This window comes from Ceratotherium simum, chromosome 4, assembly GCF_057802395.1.
Source record: "Ceratotherium simum simum isolate JZ-2026a chromosome 4, ASM5780239v1, whole genome shotgun sequence".
NCBI classification, from domain to species: Eukaryota; Metazoa; Chordata; class Mammalia; order Perissodactyla; family Rhinocerotidae; genus Ceratotherium; species Ceratotherium simum.
In genome coordinates this window covers 35,512,574-35,536,955 of record NC_141903.1, presented here as the reverse complement: position 1 = coordinate 35,536,955, position 24,382 = coordinate 35,512,574, and the positions used below count along the sequence as shown (strand labels likewise).

Below are 24,382 nucleotides of genomic sequence, written 5' to 3'. Positions count from 1 at the left end.
CTGGTTGTTTAAGATTTTGATCTTGTTTTTGTTTTTTGTTTGTTTTCTCATCAGGGGTGGTACAGAATCAACAAGATATGCAGTTCAACTTATTAATGCACTTATTCAAGATCCTGCTAAGGAACTGGAAGACTTGATTCCTAAAAATCATATCAGAACACCTGCCAGCACCAAATCCATCCATGCAAACTTCTCAGCTGGAGTAGGCACCACAGCAGCTTCCAGTAAAAATGCATTTCCCTTGGGTGCTCCAACTCTTGTAACTTCACAGGCGACAACATTATCTACGTTCCAGCCCACTAATAAACTTAATAAGAACGTTCCAACAAATGTACGTTCTTCTTTCCCAGTTTCTCTACCCTTAGCTTATCCCCACCCTCATTTTGCACTGCTGGCTGCTCAAACCATGCAACAGATTCGGCATCCTCGCTTACCCATGGCCCAGTTTGGAGGAACCTTTTCACCCTCTCCTAACACTTGGGGACCATTCCCAGTGAGACCTGTGAATCCCGGCAACACAAATAGCTCTCCAAAGCATAATAATACAGGCCGTCTACCTAACCAGAATGGGACTGTTTTACCCTCAGAGTCTGCTGGACTAGCTACTGCCAATTGTCCTATCACTGTCTCTTCTGTAGTTGCTGCCAGTCAGCAACTGTGTGTGACTAATACCCGGACTCCTTCATCAGTCAGGAAGCAGTTGTTTGCCTGTGTGCCTAAGACGAGTCCTCCAGCAACAGTGATTTCTTCTGTGACAAGCACTTGTAGTTCCTTGCCTTCTGTCTCCTCTGCACCTATCACTAGTGGGCAAGTTCCCACCACATTTCTGCCCGCAAGTACTCCTCAAGCACAGCTTTCTTCACAAAAGATGGAGTCTATCTCTGCCATGCCACCCCCCAGAGAGAAAGTTTCCACACAGGACCAGCCCATGGCAAACCTGTGTACCCCATCGTCAGCTGCAAATAGCTGCAGTAGCTCTACCAGCAACACCCCAGGAGCTCCAGAAACTCTCCCATCCAGTAGTCCCACTCCTCCCTCCAATAACACACAGGAGGAGGCACAGCCATCCAGTGTGTCTGATTTAAGTCCTATGTCAATGCCTTTTGCATCTAATTCAGAACCTGCTCCATTGACTTTGGCATCACCCAGATTGGTTGCTGCTGATAATCAGGAAACCAATAATTTACCTCAATTAGCTGTACCAGCACCTCGAGTTTCTCATCGAATGCAGTCCAGAGGTTCTTTTTACTCAGTGGTACCAAATGCAACTGTACACCAGGATCCCCAGTCTATTTTTGTTACAAATCCAGTTCCTTTAACACCACCTCAAGGCCCACCAGCTGCAGTGCAGCTTTCTTCAGCCATGAACATTATGAATGGTTCTCAGATGCACATTAACCCAGCAAATAAATCTTTGCCACCTACATTTGGCCCAGCCACACTTTTCAATCACTTCAGTAGTCTTTTTGATAGTAGTCAGGTGCCAGCTAACCAGGGTTGGGGAGATGGTCCGCTGTCCTCACGAGTTGCTGCAGATGCCTCTTTCACTGTTCAGTCAGCGTTCCTGGGTAACTCTGTACTTGGACACTTGGAAAACGTGCACCCTGACAACTCCAAGGCACCTGGCTTCAGACCACCTTCCCAGCGAGTTTCTACTAGTCCAGTTGGTAAGTTCTTATACCTATTGCTGCATCCCAATTTGGGGCTCTAACAGCATAATCTAATCTTCCAAGATAATAATAAAGTATTTATTTTGTACATAGTATTGCATGATCTTAAAGAAATGAGAGTGTGTCATAAATAGTAAAGACCTTTTAATGATTGCTAATTGAGTGGACAAAAAAATAGCTGTGGGTAAATCACTCGCATGTAATTAGCTGCTTTATATTCTCTGTGTGGTCTCTGTCCCTCATAGCAAGGAGGTAATACCTTGTGTCAGTCCATTTTCTTAGACTTAGCATAAGACATTAGATATTAGTAAAAAAGAACTCAGGATGCTTCAAGGATTCCACATTTAGAGACATTTTTTTAAATCACAGTAATTTTTTGCATTTCTCAGACTTAGAAAGTTTAAGTTACAAAGGTGTTTAAGTACCAGTCCATAATCTACATTCTTTGTTTTCCGTCTTGGGTGCTCAGACTGAATATTAAATGATATTGTTTAATAGTACTCTATATTATTTACATTAGATGGAGCTGTTTGAAGAGATCTGGTCATTTGTGGGCTCTTTTTTTAAAAAGACCAACTTAGATTTAGCTATTTGTTCCTCAAAATTAGAAATTAGCTGCTGAGGCATTATAAGAAATATATAGAAAGATATGAGACCAGTGTTGACTTGGAGATATCTGGAAAACCAGAATCTGTTTTCCAGAGTGTAAGCCAAATTTTAGTCCAATCTGCACTATTCTGAAAAACAAATTAGAAATTGTGGCTGATCTAGAATGGAGGTAAGAAGAACTGTTGCCACTTGGCATTTTTCTTGGCAGTTGGAAAACTGTCCCAGAGCCCATCCTTCCTTTTTGCTAATTATAAACTGATCTATGTTGTTTAAAATTTGTGAGTTTATGGATATGGTATAGCCTTAGCTTTCACTTCAGATGTGTTTCCATTTACTTTTGTTTTCAGGAAAACATAGCTGTTATATCATCTTTCAAATAGAAATACAAGCTTACATAAAACCATCTATGGTCCAGAATATTCTCTAGGATTCTTTTTTTTTCTTTTCTATAAATAGGATTCTATTTTAACTTTTCATTTTGCAGAAACTAATAGAGGTTTTCAAAGGCCCCAGGGTGAAAGAAGAGCTCATTGCCAGTGGTTAGGCTGTGGTAGAAAGCATTAATCCTTGACTTGACTGGCACTAGCCAATATGTGAATTTAGAGTGCCTTCACCAGAATTAGACTTCAGATCTCTCATATTCCAGTGTGTGAGCTCTTTGCACTCCACATACTGCATCCCAGAAGATGTGCAGATTATGAATCTCTGTAAAAAAGAAAAAAGTCAAGGAAATCATCCATCTAGTTTGGTAGAAAACAAGATTTTGGGACCTTAATTATTCAGCTCCATCACATCAAAATGATTTACTGCTAATAAAAAATAATAATGAAAAAAGTAAGCATTAATCCTTGACCTTCCTTCTGGGGTTCAGGATTAAGTTTGGCCTCATTTCTTAACTGCCTATATGGCTTCTTTTGTTGATGTTCTTCTTTCATGGATATAGTTTACTCTCCAGGTCTACAGGTAAGAAATAGTAATACTTAAGAAGATGGGAAAGGATGTGGAGAAATTGGAACCCTCAAACGCTGCTGCTGGTAGAAATTTAAAATGGTACAGCCACTTTGGAAAAACAGTTGGACAGTTCCTCAAAAAATTAAACAGAGGGGCCAGCACCGTGGCATGGTGGTTAAGTTCACATGTTCCGTTTTGGCAGCCCCGGGGTTCGCCGGTTCGGATCCTGGGCGCAGACCTACTCACCACTCATCAAGCCTCCCACATAGAAGAACTAGAAGAACCTACAACTAGGATATACAACTATGTACTGGGGCTTTGGGGAGAAAAAAGAAAAAGAGGAAGATTGGCAACAGATGTTAGCTCAGGGCCAATCTTCCTCAAAAAAAAAAAAAAAGTAGGCAAACCTCATCCTGCTCTGTAAAAAAAAATTAAACAGAGTTACCAAATGATCCAGTAATTCTACTCCTAGATATACCCAAGAGAAAACATATGTCTACACAAAAACTGGTACACAAATGTTCATACCAGCGTTATTCATAATAGCCAAAAAGTGGAGACAACCCAATGTCCATCAACTGATGAATGGAAAAACAAAGTGTAGTGTATCTATATGATGAGATATTCTCATTATATGTAATACCTGTAATAATTATGTATTAATATATGTAATAATTATATATTAATATATAATGTTATTTGCATTCTATATAATGAGATATAATAGAAAGAAATGAACTACTGATTTATCCTACGACATGGATGAACTTTGAAAACATTTTGCTAAGTGAAAGAAGCCGGTCACAGAGACCACATACTGCATGATTCCATTTATATGAAATTTCCAGAAAAGGCAAATCTGTAGAGACAGAAAGTGTATTAGTGGTTGCTTAGAGGTGGGATATGTGGTAAAGGAGGATGGAGAGTGACAAGTAATGTGTACAGAGTTTCTTTCAGGGTAGACAGAAATGTTCTAAAATTGATTGTGGTGATGGGTGCACAACCCTGTGAATATACTAAAATCCTTTGAATTGTATACTTTAAATAGATGAATAAGACCTGTTTGAGAGAAGTTTTGACAGTTTTTTATGTTGATATTAACTACTTTTTCCTGAAATGAGCACCAGAACCTGACCCCCTTCCCTAATACATTCTGCAGAGAAAGCAATAGAATTTGAGAAGACTACTACATTCAGACTTATACAAACTAGATAGAAACTTTGATATAGTTTGTAACTGTTGATATTTTTTTTTGTCAGATGGAATACTGAAACTATCTTTTGTTTAATAGTATGCTTTTCCTCCTTGTTAGGAAGGAAACATTGTAGGTTTTGTTATTCATCTTCCATAGGAAATGACTATAGTTATGTAGATAGACAGCTGTACTTTGAGATTTTTCCACAAAAGGGGAAAGCAAAAGTTATTGATTGGTGCCACTTTCTCACAACATGCTCTCATTTCATGTCCCCTCCAGTGAAAACTTTGAGATTTATCCAGAACATACTCCAAGTGACTGCCATTCTTAAAGGTTGGGCTCACTTTTCTATATCTAGTGCTCTTTGGTGATATTCTTCTAGACTGCCAGAAAAAAATTGATTTGGGCCATACAGTATCACATAAATGGATTCTTTTTGCTGTGATCTACAAAATAAACTGCATGCTTTCTCCTTTTTTAAAAAGGAATTAAGTAAACCTTGGACTTTCAGTTTTAAAGTTTTGGCTAATTAGATGTCTTGGACCTGTTTTATTTCAGGGTTACCATCCATTGACCCATCAGGCAACTCCCCATCTTCCTCTTCTGCTCCTCTGACAAGTTTTTCCGGCATACCAGGAACGCGGGTTTTCCTGCAAGGGCCAGCTCCTGTTGGGACTCCTAGTTTCAACAGACAACATTTTTCGCCCCATCCTTGGACAAGCGCCTCAAACTCATGTAGGAATCCTGGAGGAACTCTTCCCAAAGAGTCTTGAATAAGTTATTAAACCATTTGTTTCAGGGAACACTTATTATAACTTTAGTAATCTAAATGGTATGCAGATACCCAAGGTTTGTATTGTAGTAATGTCAAAAATTGTCAGTCATCTGTAGGATAGAAAACTTGAGAAGGGTCAAGCTGTTCTTCCAAGCCAGAAATGTTTCCTGGGACTTGGATCAAGAAAAGAGGTACTATAGGTAGTTTCATAAAAGAACCCTTTTGGGGGCAGTATTGTGAAAAAATGTCTTAAGTCTGAAAAGAAGTTGAATTTATGTGTAAGCTCAGTTTGGTATGATTCTTCATTTATTTTTACATTTTAGGAAACTATATTATTGCCATTTATACGTAAAAGTATTCCTTTGTTCTGACTTATTTATTTCAATATTTAGAACAGATGAAGTTCTAACAGGACTTGAACAGGATATGATTTTTTTAATGAGCATCATGAGGTAGTCAGTGAGTATTGGCCCTTTTGACAAGGAAAACTACTCATATTACCTCAGTAGAGTCCCATTAAGAAATAAAGCCGTGAATTGAATCCTACGATGCTTTGCTAACATTTGATCTTTCTTATTTATGGAAAAAAGGGGCTATAGAAAGAGAAAAAAGAGGGCCCGGCCTCGTGGCGTAGCGGTTAATTGTAGCAGTTAAGTGTGTGGGCTCCGCTGCTGGTGGCTCAGGTTCGGATCCGGGCATGTACCAAGGCACCGCTTGTCAAGGCATGCTGTGGCAGTGTCCCATATAAAGTGGAGGAAGATGGTCACGGATGTTAGGTCAGGGCCAGTCTTCCTCAGCAAAAGGAGGAGGATTATCATGGAAGTAGAAAAAAGAAAACAACTAATAAGTATAGAGTATACCAGCTGTTTTCCAGACAATATGCTAGGTACTGTGCAAACATTGCCACATTTAAGTTAATTTAAAATGTGACAATGTATGTTTTGAGAAGATTATTTAGAACTAGAGTAAGAATAAACCCGACCTTCCTTTGTAGCCTTGTTCAGTTCAATCTGGAAATTTTTTTTGACTACTTATTTTTACTTACCATAGGCAGAAGTAATGTAGGATAATGTATACATATTTTCATTTGAATGATCTTATAAAATGAAATTTTTCTTTATAGAAGCTATGTTGTGGAATAGATCTTTCCAACAAGGTTTCTCATATCTTATACTTAGTTTTTATATGTAATAAAACAATAGAGAAATATTTTGCCACCAGGTGACTCTCCTATTCCATCTGTTTCTTCGGGATCATCTTCACCTCTTTCAGCCACTTCTGCCCCACCAATATTGGGCCAACCAAAAGGAGGCAGTACCAGTCAGGATCGAAAGATACCTCCCCCTATTGGAACAGAGAGACTAGCCCGGATGCGGCAAGGAGGGTCTGTCGCACAAGCTCCTGTGGGAACTAGTTTTGTCGCTCCTGTTGGACACAGTGGAATCTGGTCATTTGGTGTCAATGCTATGTCAGGTACAGTTACCTTGCCCTCTGTTTGGAGGGATATCTCAAGTAAGTTGTGGGATTTTGCCGTTAAAACTTAATTCCTTAAAAACAACACAAAACGAAAAAGCTTAGTTCGTACACGTAACAGTCAGTAGGGGTGTGTATACCTTTGAAGAATTCAATCTAGTCTCGGTGTCTGGAATGTTAGTTTGGGTTAATAATATATGTAATATGTATAATAATATATAGAAAATGATAAATATAGAGTTGATAAGAAGTAAAAGATTCAAAGCATACTTCCTTTCCCTCTTAAGCTTTTCAATGTAGAATGGGATAGTTATTTGATTTCTTTCAGGGAGCACTTAATCTTTTGAAGGACAAGGTAGAGTGTCTGGGGTATTCAGAGAACTTCACCCAGTTTTCCAGGAACTTGTTTTTTTTGGTTTGCAAAGATTGTCATGAACATGCCCTGAGCTCTTCAGAGGAATGATTTTGATAAAATTTAGTATGAAAAAGATCAAGTGGTAATGTTTTGTTATCTTATCCAAATAAATATCAAACCCTGTTCTCAATTCTTCTTTCCAGAAGGTTTATCGGGTTGGTCACAGTCTGTGATAGGGAACCATCCAATGCATCAACAATTATCAGATCCAAGTACATTCTCCCAGCATCAACCAATGGAGAGAGATGATTCTGGAATGGTAGCCCCCTCTAACATTTTTCATCAGCCTATGGCAAGCAGTTTTGTGGATTTTTCTAAAGTGAGTTGACAAACATCATTGTAATTTATTTAACACTTTGCCAGCCAGTGTAATCACATGTTAAGGAATAGTTTGTATTAAAATAATTTTCCCTTTTGGTGTAACCAGTTTGTTTCCATGACTCTGCCAGATTTTTTGCCTAATTTCAAGAGTGGGCTATGCTGTCTACAGTAGTTTGTCCTCAAACTATCCTGAAGATGCCTCCATCCTCCCAAAAAACCTGAGAGATTTGGATTTTGCTGCTTTGCATTTTGCTGCCACAGCTTTGAGGGAGGCCTCTGCCCCTCTAAAAAGCTGGCTGTGAGCTCCCCAATGCCCTCTTGTCTGCTCTGAGAGCTTCCTGGCTGCCGTAAAGCCAGCTTACGGCTGCAAGCAATCATGTAAAGTTCCCCTTTTCTTAGCACAAGCTTATTAGTGAAACTAAAATAAGGGAAAGTTGAGGATATTATGTGTTCATCAAATAAGGGGAATTTCCTGATGATTTAATATTGGATTTAGTTGTTGTTTTCTCTTCTCGTTGAAGAGCGTTACTAATGATAACCACTTTTGGTTTGTCAACTCTGTACAGTGCTGTACTTATAGGATCCTCTAAGCTGGTATTATGAAATCATCATTTATAATCACTTCATGATTAAACCTTTCTTTCTGCTGTTTTAGGGTCTGCCAATTTCCATGTATGGAGGCACCATAATACCCTCTCATCCTCAGCTTGCTGATGTTCCAGGGGGCCCTCTGTTTAATGGACTTCACAACCCAGATGCTGCTTGGAACCCTATGATAAAAGTTATTCAGAATTCAACTGAATGCACTGATGCCCAACAGGTAAAATGGACTTAATGCTCTTTTATTTTTCCAATGTCATGTCTTTCTTTTAATTCTTTGGTTAGTACAAATTAAGAATATCAAAAGTCATGACATATGACCACCTTCATCTGAATTAAGTTTTTCAATATCAAGATGATGTTACTAAACATTTTATTTCATGTATGTGTATTCTTCCTAGGCAGAAACAGTGAATTGCCATTGCATTTATATATTCATTTTGTAAATGTCTAAATATTCCTAATTAGAAATTCCAATTTTTCCTCCCCCTTTTCAGATTTGGCCTGGCACGTGGGCACCTCATATTGGAAACATGCATCTCAAATATGTCAACTAAGTTAGAAGGTCTTATTCTTTAGCCTTGTTTGAAAAACCTATGATCTTGGAAGAACCCTGGGGATTTTTTTTTTTTAATGTGCCTAACTAAGAAATTTTCTCTGAGGCTTTAGCAATGGAAATTTGATTGCCCATTGTGTAAGAACTAAGTGATTTCCTATCCACCTGATTATGTTCTCTGGTTAGTTTAGCCATTTTGAACTTAGTGCTTTTGGCTAAACGTACTGAATGCTACTTGTATGCAGAAAAGAATTAGATGATTACATGTTTCAACCTTTTAGGGTGGTAAATACATGTACAATTGTTTACATACTTAAAAGGAAAAAGTTGAGTAAATTTCTTGTCATATAGTGGCTCTACTTAATGTAGCCTGTATTAATGTGAAATATTTACCAGAATATTCAATAAAAAGATGAACAGAGTTTAGAAGTGGGGTGTGATCCTTTCAGTGGTCATGCAGGTACCACCCAATCCACAATCATATTGAACCAGGTTGTTAATACTGTGTTTGTAACAGGCTTCTCACATTTTACACTTTATTTTTAAAAATTTTTTTTTGGTGAGGAAGATTGGCCCTGAGCTAACATCTGTTGCCAGTCTTCCGCTATTTTTTGCATATGAGACGCCACCACAGCATGGCTTCATGAGTGGTATGTAGGTCTGCGCCTGAGATCTGAACCCACGAACCCTGGGCCACTGAAGCGGAGCGCGAGAACTTAACCACTATGCCACCGGGCCGGCCCCTCACATTTTAACTTTAGAGTCCATTCTTAGACTGCCTTGAAAGAGCACTTTTAAGACTAGTGATCTATTTATTCTGTGTTAAACATTCCCTGTTCTCTTCCATATCATCTCATAAGTGAGAAAGTAGTTTCAAGCCCCTACAATGTGTCTTAGCTGACTTTAGCAGATAGGTCACTGATAGGTTTGGCTCTTTATAGATCATGAGTATGTCCATAAGAACAACAGGATTTCAATCAGATGACACTGAACAAACTTAGGGACACCCAAATCATCAACTTCAGGTTCCTTTTGTGCTTCTCGACTCTTTTATCTAAAAATTTATTTAGTTCTAGGTGTTTTAAGTTTTATTTGGGTTGGAACATAGGAGAGGGCGGGAGTGACTCCTATAATTCTGTTGTATTATTGAATCAGTTGAGTAAGGTTTATAAATATGTGACTAATTCTGGGCTTGTTTCCATGGCCCCAAGTATGAAGAGCCAGTATGTTTAACAAGCTAAATGCAGCAACACTGGAATGGATTGCTTTGGCCAAACTATAGGCTATGCCAAAAATATGATGCAATATAGAAGCAAAAACTATCCCACTGAAAAGAACAGTCATCAACTTGTTCATGTTTTAATACAGTTGAATTTCCTGGTCTTATATATAGGCAATCTAAAAAGAAAATGGTTGCGGCTGAGAAGCCAAAACATATATCAAGGCAAAGAAGGATGCACAAAAAAATAGTAACTGGGGGCAGAATCATACAAGCAGCACTTTTCTACTCTCAATACCAACAGGAGTTATTAATCTTCTGTGCCTGGCTCCTAGAGCCACCAATAGATGAGACACACCATGTTTGTTCTGTGTTAGACATACCTGGTTCTTTTGTCTTTCATATCATCTTACATACATCTTACATGAGAGACCTTCAAGCTCATTTCTTATTTTTTATTTTGAATGGATTTGGCAAGTATGATTGGTGTTGAAGCTACTGCTTTTGTAGTGCTTCATAACTACATCAAGTATTCTCAAGAGACTCCCCTTACCTTGACGGGGACAGAAGCCCCCTTGGATCACCTACATATCTTGCTGCTTCCACTTACCACTCATAAAAAAAAATCACCTAATATTAGGGAAATGAATGAAACTACTCTTGATGAAACACAGACTAGTGAGAAACAATATTAATTAATCAGTGGGACAAAAAGGTGAGTTTTGTTCTATCTATCTTAACTATCTACAATACATTTGAATTATCTGGAAGAGCCAGTCTTAACCCTGTCTTCCACACCTTGAGGACAACAGAATGAGAAATTTTATCTCAGGTGAGGAACTAGAACCCATGAGAAGAGGAGGAATTATGAGAAACTCCTAGGAGGACTAGGAAGAAACAGGAGCTGGGCAGTTAGTAGTAGTTATTTAGGATACTCTCCTCCCTGCCCTCTTACCAGCACTGCCTTTTCTTTCTGACTATCTGGATCCCAGTAGCCTACTCCCACTCCATTTTGCCTGCTGTAATTTCTTCTTCCTCTGTCTTGCCTCTTCCTGGCATTACTTAACTGCTATTTTACCAACCTGAACCTTGGATTAAACCTAGCTCAGGTAAGAACTTAATTACTTTCAAAATATACAAGGGATTTGGGGGGGCGGCAGCATGGGTACAGTGGAACAAGAATCAGAAGTCTAAATTCTATTTTCGTTTCTGCCACTTGAAGCTATGTGACCTTCGGCAAGTCATTTCTCATTTCTGGATTTCACTTTCCTCATCTGAAAATGAAGTAGAATGTAAATGAACTCAAAAGAGTCTCTAGTTCTAACACAGATTTTCTTCTTTTTCTCGTGAATCAGAATATACAGTATGGGAATACTGGAAGCCAATAGAATGTTTACATTGCTGAAGTTTAAGAGCCCCTACCATTGGTTCTCACATGGAATAAAAGCTGCTGTTGTGGGAGCCAGTATTGATTTTGAGATTTTAGTGGACACAGAAGAAAACCTTGCACATACATAGTGAGCCCTCAAGTCACTAAGAAACATCCTGCTTAGGCATAGATCAAACCCCATGAGAATAACAGCTCTTCCAAGGAATAAAACTATATCATGAAGGTTGCTGGACCCAGTTATTTTAAGTAGTGTCCAATGTAATAAAATTTGACCACCAATAAAATTATTGATGTTTTAAGACCCTTTAAACCTATTGTGGCTACAGTGTGCTGACTTGCCCTTTTATAGGCCAGTCTGCTTCCTTCAGTCTCTGCTCTCAAAGGGGAAATCTCATCACCTCAGCTAACCAGACCAAAGAAGAGAGTTGGACAGCCAATGGTGGCCTCTCCTAACCAGAGGTAAGAAATTTCAGGACTTGGAACTACAGTTTCCATCTGTTCTTGTTGATTCTGGCCAAATCCTCCTCCCAACCTCAAAATTAGTGCATGAGGAGACCAACCTCAGTTTGAGGTAGCTTGTAGAAGGGGAAAGGCTGGTCATATTATAGTTTCTAGCCAAACAAATAGGAGTATTTGGTATATGTGGTTCTATCCCACTGTTTAAGACCTTTGGACCACATGGTAAGCCCAGGAAGAGCCAAACAAGCCTATAGGAAAACAGCTTCTGAACATCTTGTTCTCTAATTAGCCCTAGATCTCTTCTCCCAAGAAGTGTGGCTGGTTGTGATGTCTTCCCAGTGGACCCTGTCCTGGGGTGAGGGATTCTGATAACACTGCATTTGTCTATTCATCCTCAAAGATTTGTCACCATTTGCCAACAGGCAGGTTCCTTCACCTTCACTTTCTCCTGTAGGAAATGAGAGGTAATTTGAAGTATCCAAAACTTAAGTGTGTTAAGGCCATCTCTAATAAACGGCAGGAGCCTGGGCTTTAAGACCTAAATTGGAAAACGTGATCGTGAATCTAATGATCAGACTGCAAACCTATTTTGTGATTACTTTTCACCTCCTGTTTTATCTTGATGGTATTGGTGTAAGTCCAAAGGAATTTGCCTAGTAGCAGAGACCTGATATTCCCTATAGGTTTAATCAGATCTCTAGGAGTAAGGCCTGGGCATAGCTATTTTTTTTTTAAAGCTCCCATACTCTAATGGGTAATCAGTATTGACCCTCTGATTTAAACTCTTGGTCTTCTATCCAGATTGCATGGATGATGAATCTGGCTTTCTCTAAAACCAACCCCCTGTTCTCTAGTTCCCCAGCCCTTATAGCACACAGTGTCTCAAGAAAAGTAAGTTTCTATCAGTAGTCTTACAGTAGTAATAACTGCTGCTATTGTTCTGTAGTAGAGATTAGTAGAAGGGAGACCTCATTTCCACACTGATCCTTCTTGAAAACCTTTGACACTTCTCTCCTAGTTCTCCTACTCAGGTCCTTCTTAGTCTTGGTGAATCCTCTTCCTCCAGTACCCCTTAAATAAATGTTGATGTGCCCAGGCCTCTCCTTACACTGTATCTTCTCCCCAGGTGATCGCATCCCACACTCCTGGATTTCATTCCACCCAAGTCTGAATCCCTAGCCCAGAGTTCTCCCTCTGAGCTTCATCCAGCTTCTTAACTGTGCTTCTCCATCTGAACATCCCACACACATTATACATTCCCCAATATAAGATATGCCTCTCCTCTTGTTTTTCCCTATCTTAGGTGGTACTACTAGCTACCAAGACTCTCAGGTTAGAAGACTGGGAATTCTCCTAGCTTATTTCCCTCTCCCTCACCCCACCCTTAATGAAGCACCTTATCTTTCCTCCTCTGTGGGTTTGGATACCCTCCACTTCTCTCTATCCTCACAGTCTGCCCTTTTACCCACCCCATTTCACTAGGCTGGAGTCTTCACCTTCAATCTCACTGTCCTCAATCCCATCCCCTACTCCCCCTACCAGAGTACTTACCTTGCTTAAAAGCTGAGTTGTCATAGATGGCTCCCCACAATTTGCTCTCAAGCCTCCAGCACTGCTAAGACACTTCATTTAGGCATACACCACTTTGTAAGAGGCTCAAAAATCTTTTGGAACAATAAAATATACATATCCTTGCTACCTGAAGTGTGATTCTGAGGACCTGCAGACCTAAGGGTCTGCATCACCTGGGATCTTATTAAAAACCCAGAATCTCAGGTCCCACCCCAGACCTACTGTATCAGAATCCTCATTTTAACAGGATCTCCAGGTGATTCATGTGCACATTAAAGTTTGAGAAGCACCGACTTATAAAATACAATTTTTTTTTTTAACGAGTGAGGAAATCAGCTAAGGGAAAATCTGATGAAGCCAGAACTGAAGTAATATTGATAAATGTGTGAAGTCAGGTGGTCTATACTTAATTTGGATGGGGGGTGGCTTGGTGGGAGTGTACTGATTTTGAAGAAGCCAAACAGGACAGCTGGATCAAGTGGAGATTTTTAATGTATATAGGTACTATACTTAGTACTTACTTTCTCATCATCTCTCTCCTGTCTTCTTTCATATCACTGTGCCTACATCAAAAAATCTTCTGAGGCCACAGTCTCTCTCACCTTCCTTCCAGAAGGCTAAAGACCAAGTCCTCCTCACCAGCTCCTACCCTTCCTTAGTTTCCTGAAATTAGCTCGCTGTGGCTGAGAGATCAAAGAGCAGGTCTCTCCTGTCCTCCAACCTTTATTCATCCTCCAGTCAGTCCAGGTGTCACTTCTTCCAGAAAGCCCAACCTCCTCCCTGACCTTCCCCTTCGTGCTGTGCACCAGGCTGTCAAGGCACTTTTCACCCTGTACAGTAATTGAGTAATGGGGAACAGTACACAGCAGTGCTGAAGGGCACAGGCTCTGGAATCACATATACTTGGATCTGAATCCCAGCTCCCCCTACTACAAGATATGTAACTTTGAACTTAACCTCTCTGGGCTTTAGTTTCCTCACCTGTAAAACGTGGCTAATAACAGTGCTTTGCGGTCCAAAACTGTTCAGAGGAATGGGTGAATTAATACATGGCAGTATCGTGTGCTGTGCCTCACCTGTCCCCAGCGCCCAGCTGTAAACAGTAAATAGTAAATAGCCGAGCAGCTGCAGCACACAACGGCAGGCTGGCCAATATTTTGCCCACAGAACTGGAGGCTGGGGCGGAGCCTGGGACTCCTTCCAAATTTCGAGGAGCTCGTGGCTTGCTCCCTTGCGGGTAGGGCGGGACTGTCAGGTTGAGTGACGGCGGGTGTCCCACCCCGGGCGTGACGTCGTTCTGGTGGTGTTGCTGCCGCCACATGTGGTTGACAGAGTCCGCTTCAGACTCAGCTGCGCTCCGTATTCTCAGCACCAGCCGCCTCCCTACCTGCTTACCCCGCTCACTATGTCCACATCCACGAGCTGCCCGATCCCCGGGGGCAGGGACCGGCTGCCCAACTGCTACAGCACCACGCCGGGGGGCATGCTATATGCCACTACCCCGGGAGGTCAGCGGGCTGGGCCCAGCTGGGGTCCGCAGGCAGCGGGCAGGCCTGCTCCTGCATGCTGTCGTGGGCCGGGGGTAGGGAAGTGCGGGCCTTGGACTCATCTGCTGGCCCCTTTGCAGGTTGTAGCTTTGCGGGTAGCAGGGGTATGTTGGGAGCCGAAGCCCAGTTCCCTAAAACCTCAAAGTGTTGCAACACGGCCTTGAGCCTAGTTTCCGGGTGACTGGGCTGAAATTCTGTGACCCGGGTTCTGGGCGCCTTGCTCACCTACCCCTCCCGACTTCCCCGCCTGGGGATAGGAGCCGAGGGCCCAACTAAGCATGGCCTCAGCAGGGAGCACCAGGTCTTGCAAAGCAGCTAGAGGGGGAGGGCAGTTTCGGGCAGTGGCCTCGGGTATCTGCAGCTGGCTGGCGGCTGTTTGGTTGGGCTAGCTAGCAGCCTGGGATGATGAGCTGGTGGGCTCCCGGCCCAGGGGTTCCTGCCATGTGGAGATGGAGGGGAGGGAGGAGAACAGGGCAGGGCCCTTGAAGACGTAATTAAGGCCAAGTTCCTCTAGGCTGGGCTAAGCCTGATAGGACTTGGGAGGGGTCAGGTTAAGAACAGTATGTCCCTGTGTTTCACTGGCAAAGGTAGGTGTCCAGAGGAACACAGCTCCCCTGCAGCATATCAGAGCCCAGGTGGCAGCACTGGGTGAAATGCCTTCACATCTGCTATTTGGCTTCCTGATCCAACTGAGCTTGGAGGGCTAGGCCCCTCCAAAGCAATTAAGTCTCAGAGCAGCCTGAAGTACCTGAGCTCCAAGTTTCATGCTCCTCTTAGAGCCAAGACCTGAAGCTCCCCTAAACCAAAAGCCCCTGCCTGGACCAGCTGGGATGACGCCCTCTTGCTTTATGGCGCTTAGCAACAACTTGGTTAGGCCCAGAAGTCTTTTAAGTGCTGTGAAGGCTAGTCAGCTGAGATCATGCTGGGCTGCAGAGCAGCAGCCTTTTAAAACACAGGGAATTGTAACCCCCAGGTCCCTAAAAAGCTTGTGCCTGGGGTCCCAGACAGCTCTGTACCCAAATTCCTGCCTCTTACCTAGCCACTACCCCTTGACAGGCACCAGGATCATCTACGACCGAAAGTTCCTGCTGGAGTGCAAGAACTCACCCATTGCCCGGACGCCCCCCTGCTGGCTCCCTCAGATTCCCGGGGTCACAACTCCTCCAATAGCCCCACCGTCCAAGCTGGAGGAGCTGAAGGAGCAGGAAACAGAGGAAGAGATACCTGGTAAGGAAAGCAGGACCTAAAATTAGGGAATGCCTCTGAGTCCAAATGCCCTGGTAAAGTAGAGTGGGGGTTCAGTTCCAAGAGGGGTTTCTGCACTGATGCTGAGCCTGCAGACCCTCAGCCCAGCAACCAGTCCTCCTGCCTTTTCTCTCTCCAGATGATGCACAATTTGAAATGGACATCTAATCCAGTGCAGATGACCGTGTTTGTGGAGTTAGAGGAATTCCGCTGCTGCCATCACCTCTTCCTGGGGTATCCAAAGGCCAGCTGGCCTCATCTAATCTGGAAGGGAGTGACTTGTTGGTTCTGGGCCTCTTTTAGTTCTGAGGCAGCTAGACCAGGGATAGGAGTGGGCAACCTGTCAAGCCCTTAACTCTACTTTCTCTTTGGTCTGTAGGCACTCCTCCCAACCCCCAGCCCTCCATGCTCAGGGGCTGAGGCTGGGATTGGGGGATGGAGTATGTCACTTTCTGACTGCTTAGTAAACATTCAGAAAAATGCCTTGGCTCCAGTGTTCTCCTCAATGCTGATCTTCCCATCTCAGCCACAGAGCTGAGGGCCCCAACAGACCTGGTTGGATCAGAGGTCCCAGGTCCCCTCCTAGCTCCCACTGGGCCTACTTTCAGCAAACTATAAACAGCAATAGCCTGACCTCTGCCAAGGGCTGTTCCAGCCCTTCCAGGAAGCAGCCGTTCCAGAAAGTAACCTTCCTGGAATCGGGCCTCTCTAGCAGTCCCTCCATATCTATTCCAAAGCAGGAAAAGAGAGATGCTGCCCCAGCCTTTAGCCTTCTCCTGTCTTTCCCCATGCTTTTTCTGCCTGCCACCTATAAGTACCAATCCTCTTATTCCAACACTGAAAACCTGTACCCTCCCTTCTCACAGCATAACAAATCTCCCCGGCCCCTTTCACCTGGCTCTTTTGTCCTCAAAGGGTTAGAAAGAGACATTAGGGTCCAAATTGAGGCCCAAAATGAAGCAGCAGCTTATTTGGTAAGTCAGATAAAAAGTCATGATCCTATCTGCCACTGCCTATCCCCCCTCAAGAAAAAAAAAAGTCATGATCCCATATTTCAACAATCTGGTCATTTTCTTCTTCAATTTATACAGCTATGTTCTAATATCTGAGCACTTGTATACCTCAAGGGTAACAATGCAAATAGGGCAAGTCTCCCTTTCTTGAGGGAAAAATTCTCCCCATGCTATTTGAGCATCTGTTCTCATGCTGAAATGAAATCATCCAAAGTTAGGGCTACTCAGCCCAGCAAGGGATGTGCATATCAGTCTAATTATGGGGAAAGTGGCAGGCAGTAGTCTGGTCATACCTAGCAAGGCCATTCATGATGAATGGAGGAAGAATAGGTTTGTAGGGTACACGGGGAGCAAGGCAGTCAGGAACATCAGAGGGGACCAGTTTGGCATATGAAGGGCTCAATTCTCCTACCCAGGGCCCACTATGGAGATGTTTTTATTAAAATGCATATGTTATGGGTAACAAGTGAACTCCCTACGACCCAGGTGGGACCTCTTCCTCCAGAGGTGGGTCAAGCCAAGGACCCCAAAGGGGCAGACAGTTTCCCAAGTGGTAAAAGGGAGCCAAATGAGAGAAGCCCTCCCAGGCCTAAGAGAGAAGGCATAGGAAATGGTGTGAGGTGAGTCTGGGGAACCCACAGGATTATGGAGCCCGTTGGACGCCTGGGACAGTCTGGTGCTCCTCAGCTGTGGCTGTAGATTTCTCTTCCTTGGCCTCCTCTGAAGACAGGCTCCTCTTTTCCGCAATTAATCTTTTAACTCCCACCATCCACTGACTGACCTCAGTCACATGGTCAACCATGAGTGAGCGGTGGATGTCATCTGCTGCATCCCACTGGTGGCTGGAAAGCTCTGAGGAGAGAGGGGCTGAGCAAGCAGCCTGGGGCAAAAGACATAGCTCCCCCTCCTCCCTTCCCAACCAGTCAAAATCTCAGCACCTATTCCAGCTCAGCCAACCAAGGCAGGATGAGGGATTTAGGCTGTACCAAGGGATCCACTCCTACCTTGCACCAGCAGAGCCATCCTCTTCTTTACAGGCGTTGACAGCTTCCCTCCAGCCCACTGTTCCTGCAGCAGAGCCAGGCGTCGGCTGATGTCATCACATACCTGCTTCTGAGAGACAGAATTCTCCTCCAAGTCAGTGCTGCCAGCCCAACCAGGGGCAGGGGAAAGGCAGCACCATTTAGGAAGCACCTGCTTTCTCTGGCCCAGGAACTTTACACTTAATCTTACAGTTCTGGTTCTTTACCCAAAGGTTAGAGGCCCCACTGAGAATCTGATGAAACCTATGGCTCTCCTCCCAAGAAAAATGCACGTATAGCTAGAGTTTTAAAATTTCTGGAATTTCTCAGACCATCAGAAACTCATTCTGGAGTGCTGCTTTACAAATAAGGAAACTAAGGACCAAAGAGGTAAAAATTACTAAGGTACTTTCCTTGAAGACTCCTCAGATCCTTTGCCTCCAGAAAACTTAGGAAACACTACTTAGATAGAAAAAGGGAGTTTCCCTCTCCCTCCTTTAGCACAAAATCAGCAGGGTGTGCTCTGAATGGCCTGGAGGTACAAAAATAAGGCTGTTATCACTAATGGGAGTTAAGTTCAACTCTTGTTCCTACAAGCCTCTTCTACTGACTGGTCTTCAGAAGTCACATGAACCCTCCTGAAATCCTGTGTTCCTATTTCTGGGAAGTCCTTAGCAGATCCCCCGAAGGGGTCCATAACTCAAAAAGGGTTAAAAGCCATTGCCTGTAGGGTCACACGGTCTCTCTCTGGGAGCCATACCTGCATCTGGCTGTCGATGGGAGCCCTCCCCAGTACCCCACTGGTATGCCAGGGCTTACCTTTGTGTGGCCACGGCAGTCCTCCAATGCCTGTTCCAAAGGTTTCAGCACATCTTCTAGTAGAGTCTCACACTCAATGACTGGGAAATTTGTGGGCTCCACAGTGGAGGCAGGACAACTCCCCACAGGTGGGGGCCTGGAAGCCTTACTTGAAAGAGGTGGAGGCCCCATTGGGGAGGCCCCAGGAGAAGTCTCTGAGATAGGAACTGAAAAGGTAAAGCAGGATCAAGCAAATATGGCTTAAAAAAGTAAGAAGCTCAACTATAACTTCATCCCTTCTAAAAAGGGCTACTCTCTGGGACAACTCATTCATTCAAAAATGTATATTTTGGGGGGGCCAGCCTGGTGGCGTAGCAGTTAAGGGTGCGCGCTCTGCTGCGGTGGCCCGGGGTTCGCAGGTTCGGATCCCGGGCACACATTGAGGCACCACTTGTCAAGCCATGCTGTGGCGGCGTCCCATATAAAGGAGAGGCAGATGGGCACGGATGTTAGCTCAGGGCCAATCTTTCTCAGCAGAAAAGAGGAGGACTGGTGACGGATGTTAGCCTAGGGCTACTCTTCCTCACACACACACAAAAAAAATGTATATTTCTGAAGTCCCTACTATGTGCCAGACAGCGTGCAAGGCTCCAGAGATATAGTAGTTAGGTTCCTGACCTCAGAGAGCTTAAATTCTAGAGGAAGGAGGAAAAAAAGAAAATTACCAAATTATACTGCATGCTATAAAGAAATAAAATGGATGATGTAATAAAGAGGAAGAGTAGAGGGACCTACCTAGGCTAAGTGTTCAAGGAGGGCTTTCTGAGGTGACATCTAAGTTTATCCTAGCTCACACAGAATATGACATTTGGCAAGTTACTTTTAACCTCTAAGCTTTGGGTTCCTCTTCTGTAAAATGGGGATATTATAGTAATAGCACTTATTTCACATGGTTGCAGTGATGATTAAGTAAGAATATAGGTACAGCTGCTAGATTAGTGAGTAGCAAAAAGTGCTCACAAAGTTAAGGACTAATGAGTGAGATAGATGCAGCCAGGAAGAGTTGAAGGAACTGTGTACTACGTAGACGTAAGGGCAGTGCCCAAGAGGCAGGAAAAGTCCTGACTTGTTCAAGGCACAGAAACGAGGCCTGCGTGGCTGGAAATTATTAACACTAAAGAAAATAATATGAGCTGTCACTGGAGAGATAAACAAGGAGTCCAGACCCTGCAGGGCTTTGGAGGAGCTTGGTCTTGAGCCTAATGGTAATGGGAAGCCACTACAGGTTTATAAAAGCAGGAGGTGATGTGACTAGACTTGTTTTTTGTTTTTGTTTTTGGTGAGGAAGATTAGCCCTGAGCTAACATTTGTTGCCAATTCTCCTTTTTTGCTGAGGAAGACTGGCCCTGGGCTAACATTCGTGCCCATCCTTCTCTACTTTATATGTGGGACACCTGCCACAGCATAGCTTGATAAGTGGTGTGTAGGTCTGTGCCCAGGATCCAAATCTGTGAAACCCTGGCTGCTGAAGCGGAGCACATGAACTTAACCACTACGCCACCAGACAAACCTCTAGACTTGTTTTTTAAGATGTTTGCTCTATGCTCTGTGAAAAACTTGATGAGAATAGGTCAAGAATGGAGGCAGGGACAACAGCTGGGAGGTTAATGGGAGTAGTCCAAGGAAAAAAGAGAATGCTGGCATGGACTAGAGTGAAAGAGTAGACAAGGGTAAATAGAGTATTCTGAGATTTATTTAGAAGGAGGTAGCAACAAGACTTGGTGGATTGGGGGTGAGGGAGAGAGGAGTTAAGGATGACTCTTGGTTTCTGACTTTAGTAATGGGATGGTGGAACCACTACAGAAAAAGAGAAGACTGGAGGAGAAAAGTCAAGAATTTACTTTTAGGCATCAACATCCACACGAATGATTAATTCATCTGATAATTTGGCCTCTCAGTTTCTTGACCTCCTCACTCCAATGACCATTTTTTCCCCCTCTTCAGCCTCCCATTCCCCTCTGCTTACTTCTCAACAACACTGTACCATCTTCAAAATCTGACCACCCTCCTACCCTTCCACCTCAGCTAAACACTCTTACCTCACTTATCCCCTCCCATTGTCTCACTCTCCTGTAAACCCAATTTGCCTTATTTGTTGGGAGGAAAAACAGAACAATGCTGATGAGTTAAACTTTAACATTCATGGCTACAGATTTTAAAAGGTACCCAACATTGCCTGGAAATCCTACACTTTGCCTCCTTCTTCTACTCTGCAGAACAACTATTTTCACATCTTATCTCTAAACTTTTCTCCTTTCTCCCCCTTCTTTTCCTTTCCTACTGTCTCTACTTCTGACCCTGCCTCATATTTCATTGAGAAAATAGAGGTCATTAAACAGGAAGTCTCTCATCTTCTCACCACCAATTCTACTAACCCACCTGCATCTGTGGCCACTTTCCTTCCTCCTCTAATAAGACAATAGGTTCCTGCTCCTATCAGAGGCCATCTCTCCAGCTGTACTCTGTATCCCAGCCTCTCTTGCCTTCTCTAGGCTTCCCACCTGCAGTTATCCCTTTTCCCCTGCCTGCACCATCAGTTCTCCCTCTCTTCTGAATCATCCCATCAGCATACAAACACTCCAGTGTACTATCTTAAAAACAAAAACCCTCCCTTACCTCACATTCCATCCTCAGGCACTGTCCCATTTCTCATCTCTGCTTCACAGCAATTTCTTGAATGAGCTGTCTGTAGTCACTCTCTCTACTTCTTTTCAAATCCTCTCCTCAGCTGCTCCTCAGCCCATTCCAGCTGGGTTTCTGCTCTCATCACTCCACAGACTGCTTTTGTTAGGGTCACCAGTGATTGCTATGTTTGCAAATCTAGTGGTCCCTTTTCTCTGTCTTACTTAACCTCTCAGCAGCACGCATCATGGTTAAGTCAAGATTTTACTCTCTCCCACAGTAAATTTTACTTTTCTTCTCATTTCTTTGGCTATTTCTCAATCTCCTTTGCTAATTCCTTCTCTACCCAACCTTGAAATGCTAGAGAGCCTTAGGGCTCTGTCTTGGATCCTCTCTAGGCCTCTATCCACACACTCTCCTTAGGTAACCTTATTCAAGCCCATGACATCAAATACCATCCATATGATGGTGACTTCGTTTCTTTAATTCTGGCCTAGACCTCTCCCCAAAATAGCAGCCCAAATTTAACATGGCCAAGACAGAAAGTTTGCTTCTCTCCTCCCCCAAAAACCTCTATCCTCTAGTCTTCCTATATCAATAACAATACCAGCCAGTTCCTCAAGCAAAAAATGTAAGTTACATGGATTCTTCTTTCCCTCACCTCCTCTATCTACTCATTTCTACTGACTTTCTCCATAACATATCCCATATCAGTCCAATTCTTACCATCTCTAGTACTTCCACCCTTATCCAAATCATCACTGAATCTTGCCTATGTTACCATAATAGTCTCTTATTTGTCTTTCCGCTGCTTCCCTAAAATGTTTTTCACACAGCAGACAGAGTGATCTTTTTTAAGATGTAGTTCAGTCAGTGTTTCTCAACCTGCAGAGATTTTGCTCCCAGAGCAAATGTCGGGAGACACTTTTGGCTGTCACAACTGGGTGGGTGCTACTGGAGTCTAGTGGGTAGAGGCCAGAGATGCTACAAACATCCTACAATGTACAGGACAGTCCCTCACAACAAATAATTATCTGCCCCAAAATGTCAATAGTGCCAAGGTTAAAAAACCCTGGCTTATATCATGCCTCTGCAGTGTTACAGGTGTGAATAATGGAGGGGTGCTAAGAGAGCTGAATCTGAGCCCCTTTCTCTGGACCACAGCCCCACCTATTGGCATGAGAAGTGCTCAGGGGGAGAGGCAACCCTCCTCTGCTTTAAACTTTACATAAATTAAAATACAAACTCCTTACCCTGGTTTACAAAACCCACTATGGTCTGGCCCCTGCCTACTCCTCAGATCTTAATCACTATCCCTAGCCCACTGTGCTCTAGCCACTAGTTATTCCTTCAGTCTCTGAATTTGCCAAACTTGTTCTCAGGGTCTTTGCACTAGCTGTTTCCAAAGCCTGGAATGCCCTTGGGCCTGATCTTTGTGTGGACAGCTTTTAGTCATCACTCATTTCAGCTTAAATGTCAGCCCCTCAGACACTTACCTAGTCACTCTCACATCACCCTGTTTTATTTCTCTGCAGAGCCCTTACCACTATTTCATGTGTCTATCTCCAAAGCTAGAGTGTGGACTCCACGAAAACAGAAACCTCTTGTCTTGTTCACTGCTGTCTAGTTCACCTTCAAACAGTAGCTGGCTCATAGTAGATGCTCTGTAGATAATACTGATTAAATGAATGAATAACACGTTAAGTCTGAGATGCTTATTATATAGTCAAGTGAAGATGCAGAACAGGCAAACAGATATACCACTATGGAGTTCTGGGAAGCAATCCAGGTTGGAAATAAATTTGAAAATAATTTGAGAATAAAAACTATACTAAAAACCATAGGTCTGGATGAGATCACCTAGGATGAAAGCATAGAGAGACTCTTTTGAAACTAACGTACCTGAGCAGTAGAGAAGGGGCTAGAAAAGGGCCTGCCCTGAGCCCCTTTCTGGGGCTCCAACCTCTCTCAGGAAGTCCTCAGAGGAGCAGAAAGGATCCTCGGGACAAGCTTATCCCTGGCACCACCCATTCTCGACCGGTCTCCGCGCACAAGGTCCCCACGCACCTCTAGGGGATCCATCTTGGGGGGCGGCGACCCTCTTGGTGAGCGGTGTGCGCTTGGGACCGCCAGCCTGGGTCTGCAGCCCGTAGGAGAACTGCGGTGGGTCGTTCCAGCCGCGCTCCTTGTTGCCTGCGGAGGGGAGGAGACGTGTCAGGTCAGCTGGGGAGAGATGGAGGGTCCGCACTCCGCACGGTAACCACCCCCAGCCTGGGCATGGAACAGGACTCAGCGGCCCAGCCGCCGGCAGCGCTCACCCGGCTTCACGTACAGCTCCGCCATCTCCGCTTCCGCACGGCCAACGGGGCAGCGCGTCACTTCCGGGGCGGCCGCACATCCGAGCCCATTAGTGCGCGCCCGGGACGGGGCAGGTTGTCTGGAGCCTTCCAGGTAAGATAGTTGTTCAGAAACGCCAGGAGCCGCTGTGGGGACGTTGTGCCTACTCCCTGAGGGACTCGAAGTCTCCAGCTAATAACGCCTCAGGGCCCTGATCACAAGGCACCAAACGGGCCTGTTTTCCAAGAGGCGGCGCTCCAAGAGCCCTAGTCCCTTCTGGATCCAATCTCTCTCTCTCGGTTGCTCTCAAGAGCGAGTGTCAACCATGAGAAGCTCCTGCCGCACATATGCCCCTCTGTGATCTAGCCAGGTGGACTTATAGAATCTCACCTCCGACCATTGCCCTGCACATTTATTCTCTCTAGGCTCGATAACTAGTACTCTTCTTTGAGTACTCAGATGTCAACCCTTCATGAAGCCTAGTAATGCCAAAGTCCAGGTTAAGTGTTTCACCTGAGCTCCCACAACCGAGA

The 24,382-nt window shown here is 43.8% G+C and overlaps 3 protein-coding genes across 7 annotated transcripts in view; 2 read left to right on the top strand and 1 right to left on the bottom strand.

Annotated features, from left to right (window-relative positions):
- The window catches only part of ANKHD1 (ankyrin repeat and KH domain containing 1), a 123,154-nt gene extending 111,563 nt beyond the window's left edge, over positions 1–11,591 (top strand). For 2 of the 5 annotated variants that reach the window (XM_004420092.2, XM_087429697.1), the window contains 6 exons: positions 55–1,667; positions 4,984–5,160; positions 6,473–6,673; positions 7,232–7,407; positions 8,065–8,229; positions 8,507–8,987. In XM_004420092.2, coding sequence (XP_004420149.2) covers positions 55–1,667; positions 4,984–5,160; positions 6,473–6,673; positions 7,232–7,407; positions 8,065–8,229; positions 8,507–8,566 — 2,392 coding nt within the window. In that variant the 3' untranslated portion in view covers positions 8,567–8,987. Of the gene's footprint in view, positions 1–54; positions 1,668–4,983; positions 5,161–6,421; positions 6,674–7,231; positions 7,408–8,064; positions 8,230–8,506; positions 8,988–11,523 lie in introns of those variants that run through there. The other 3 variants (XM_014795384.2, XM_014795371.2, XM_087429695.1) reach the window with 2 other exon arrangements.
- A 50-nt stretch (positions 11,592–11,641) lies between these two features.
- Positions 11,642–16,477, top strand: EIF4EBP3 (eukaryotic translation initiation factor 4E binding protein 3). The gene is made up of 3 exons (XM_004420096.3): positions 11,642–14,713; positions 15,809–15,979; positions 16,137–16,477. Exons 1-3 carry the CDS (start codon positions 14,611–14,613, stop codon positions 16,163–16,165), a joined length of 303 nt encoding a protein of 100 aa, XP_004420153.2. The 5' UTR covers positions 11,642–14,610; the 3' UTR covers positions 16,166–16,477.
- A 952-nt stretch (positions 16,478–17,429) lies between these two features.
- On the bottom strand, positions 17,430–23,931 carry SRA1 (steroid receptor RNA activator 1). Its single transcript, XM_004420090.3, has 5 exons — positions 23,831–23,931; positions 23,580–23,705; positions 18,852–19,057; positions 18,015–18,123; positions 17,430–17,862 (listed from the first exon to the last, which is right to left on the bottom strand). The coding sequence occupies exons 1-5, from the start codon at positions 23,853–23,855 to the stop codon at positions 17,654–17,656; spliced, it is 675 nt and encodes a 224-aa protein (XP_004420147.1). The 5' UTR covers positions 23,856–23,931; the 3' UTR covers positions 17,430–17,653.
- Between the last annotated feature and the right edge of the window lie 451 nt (positions 23,932–24,382).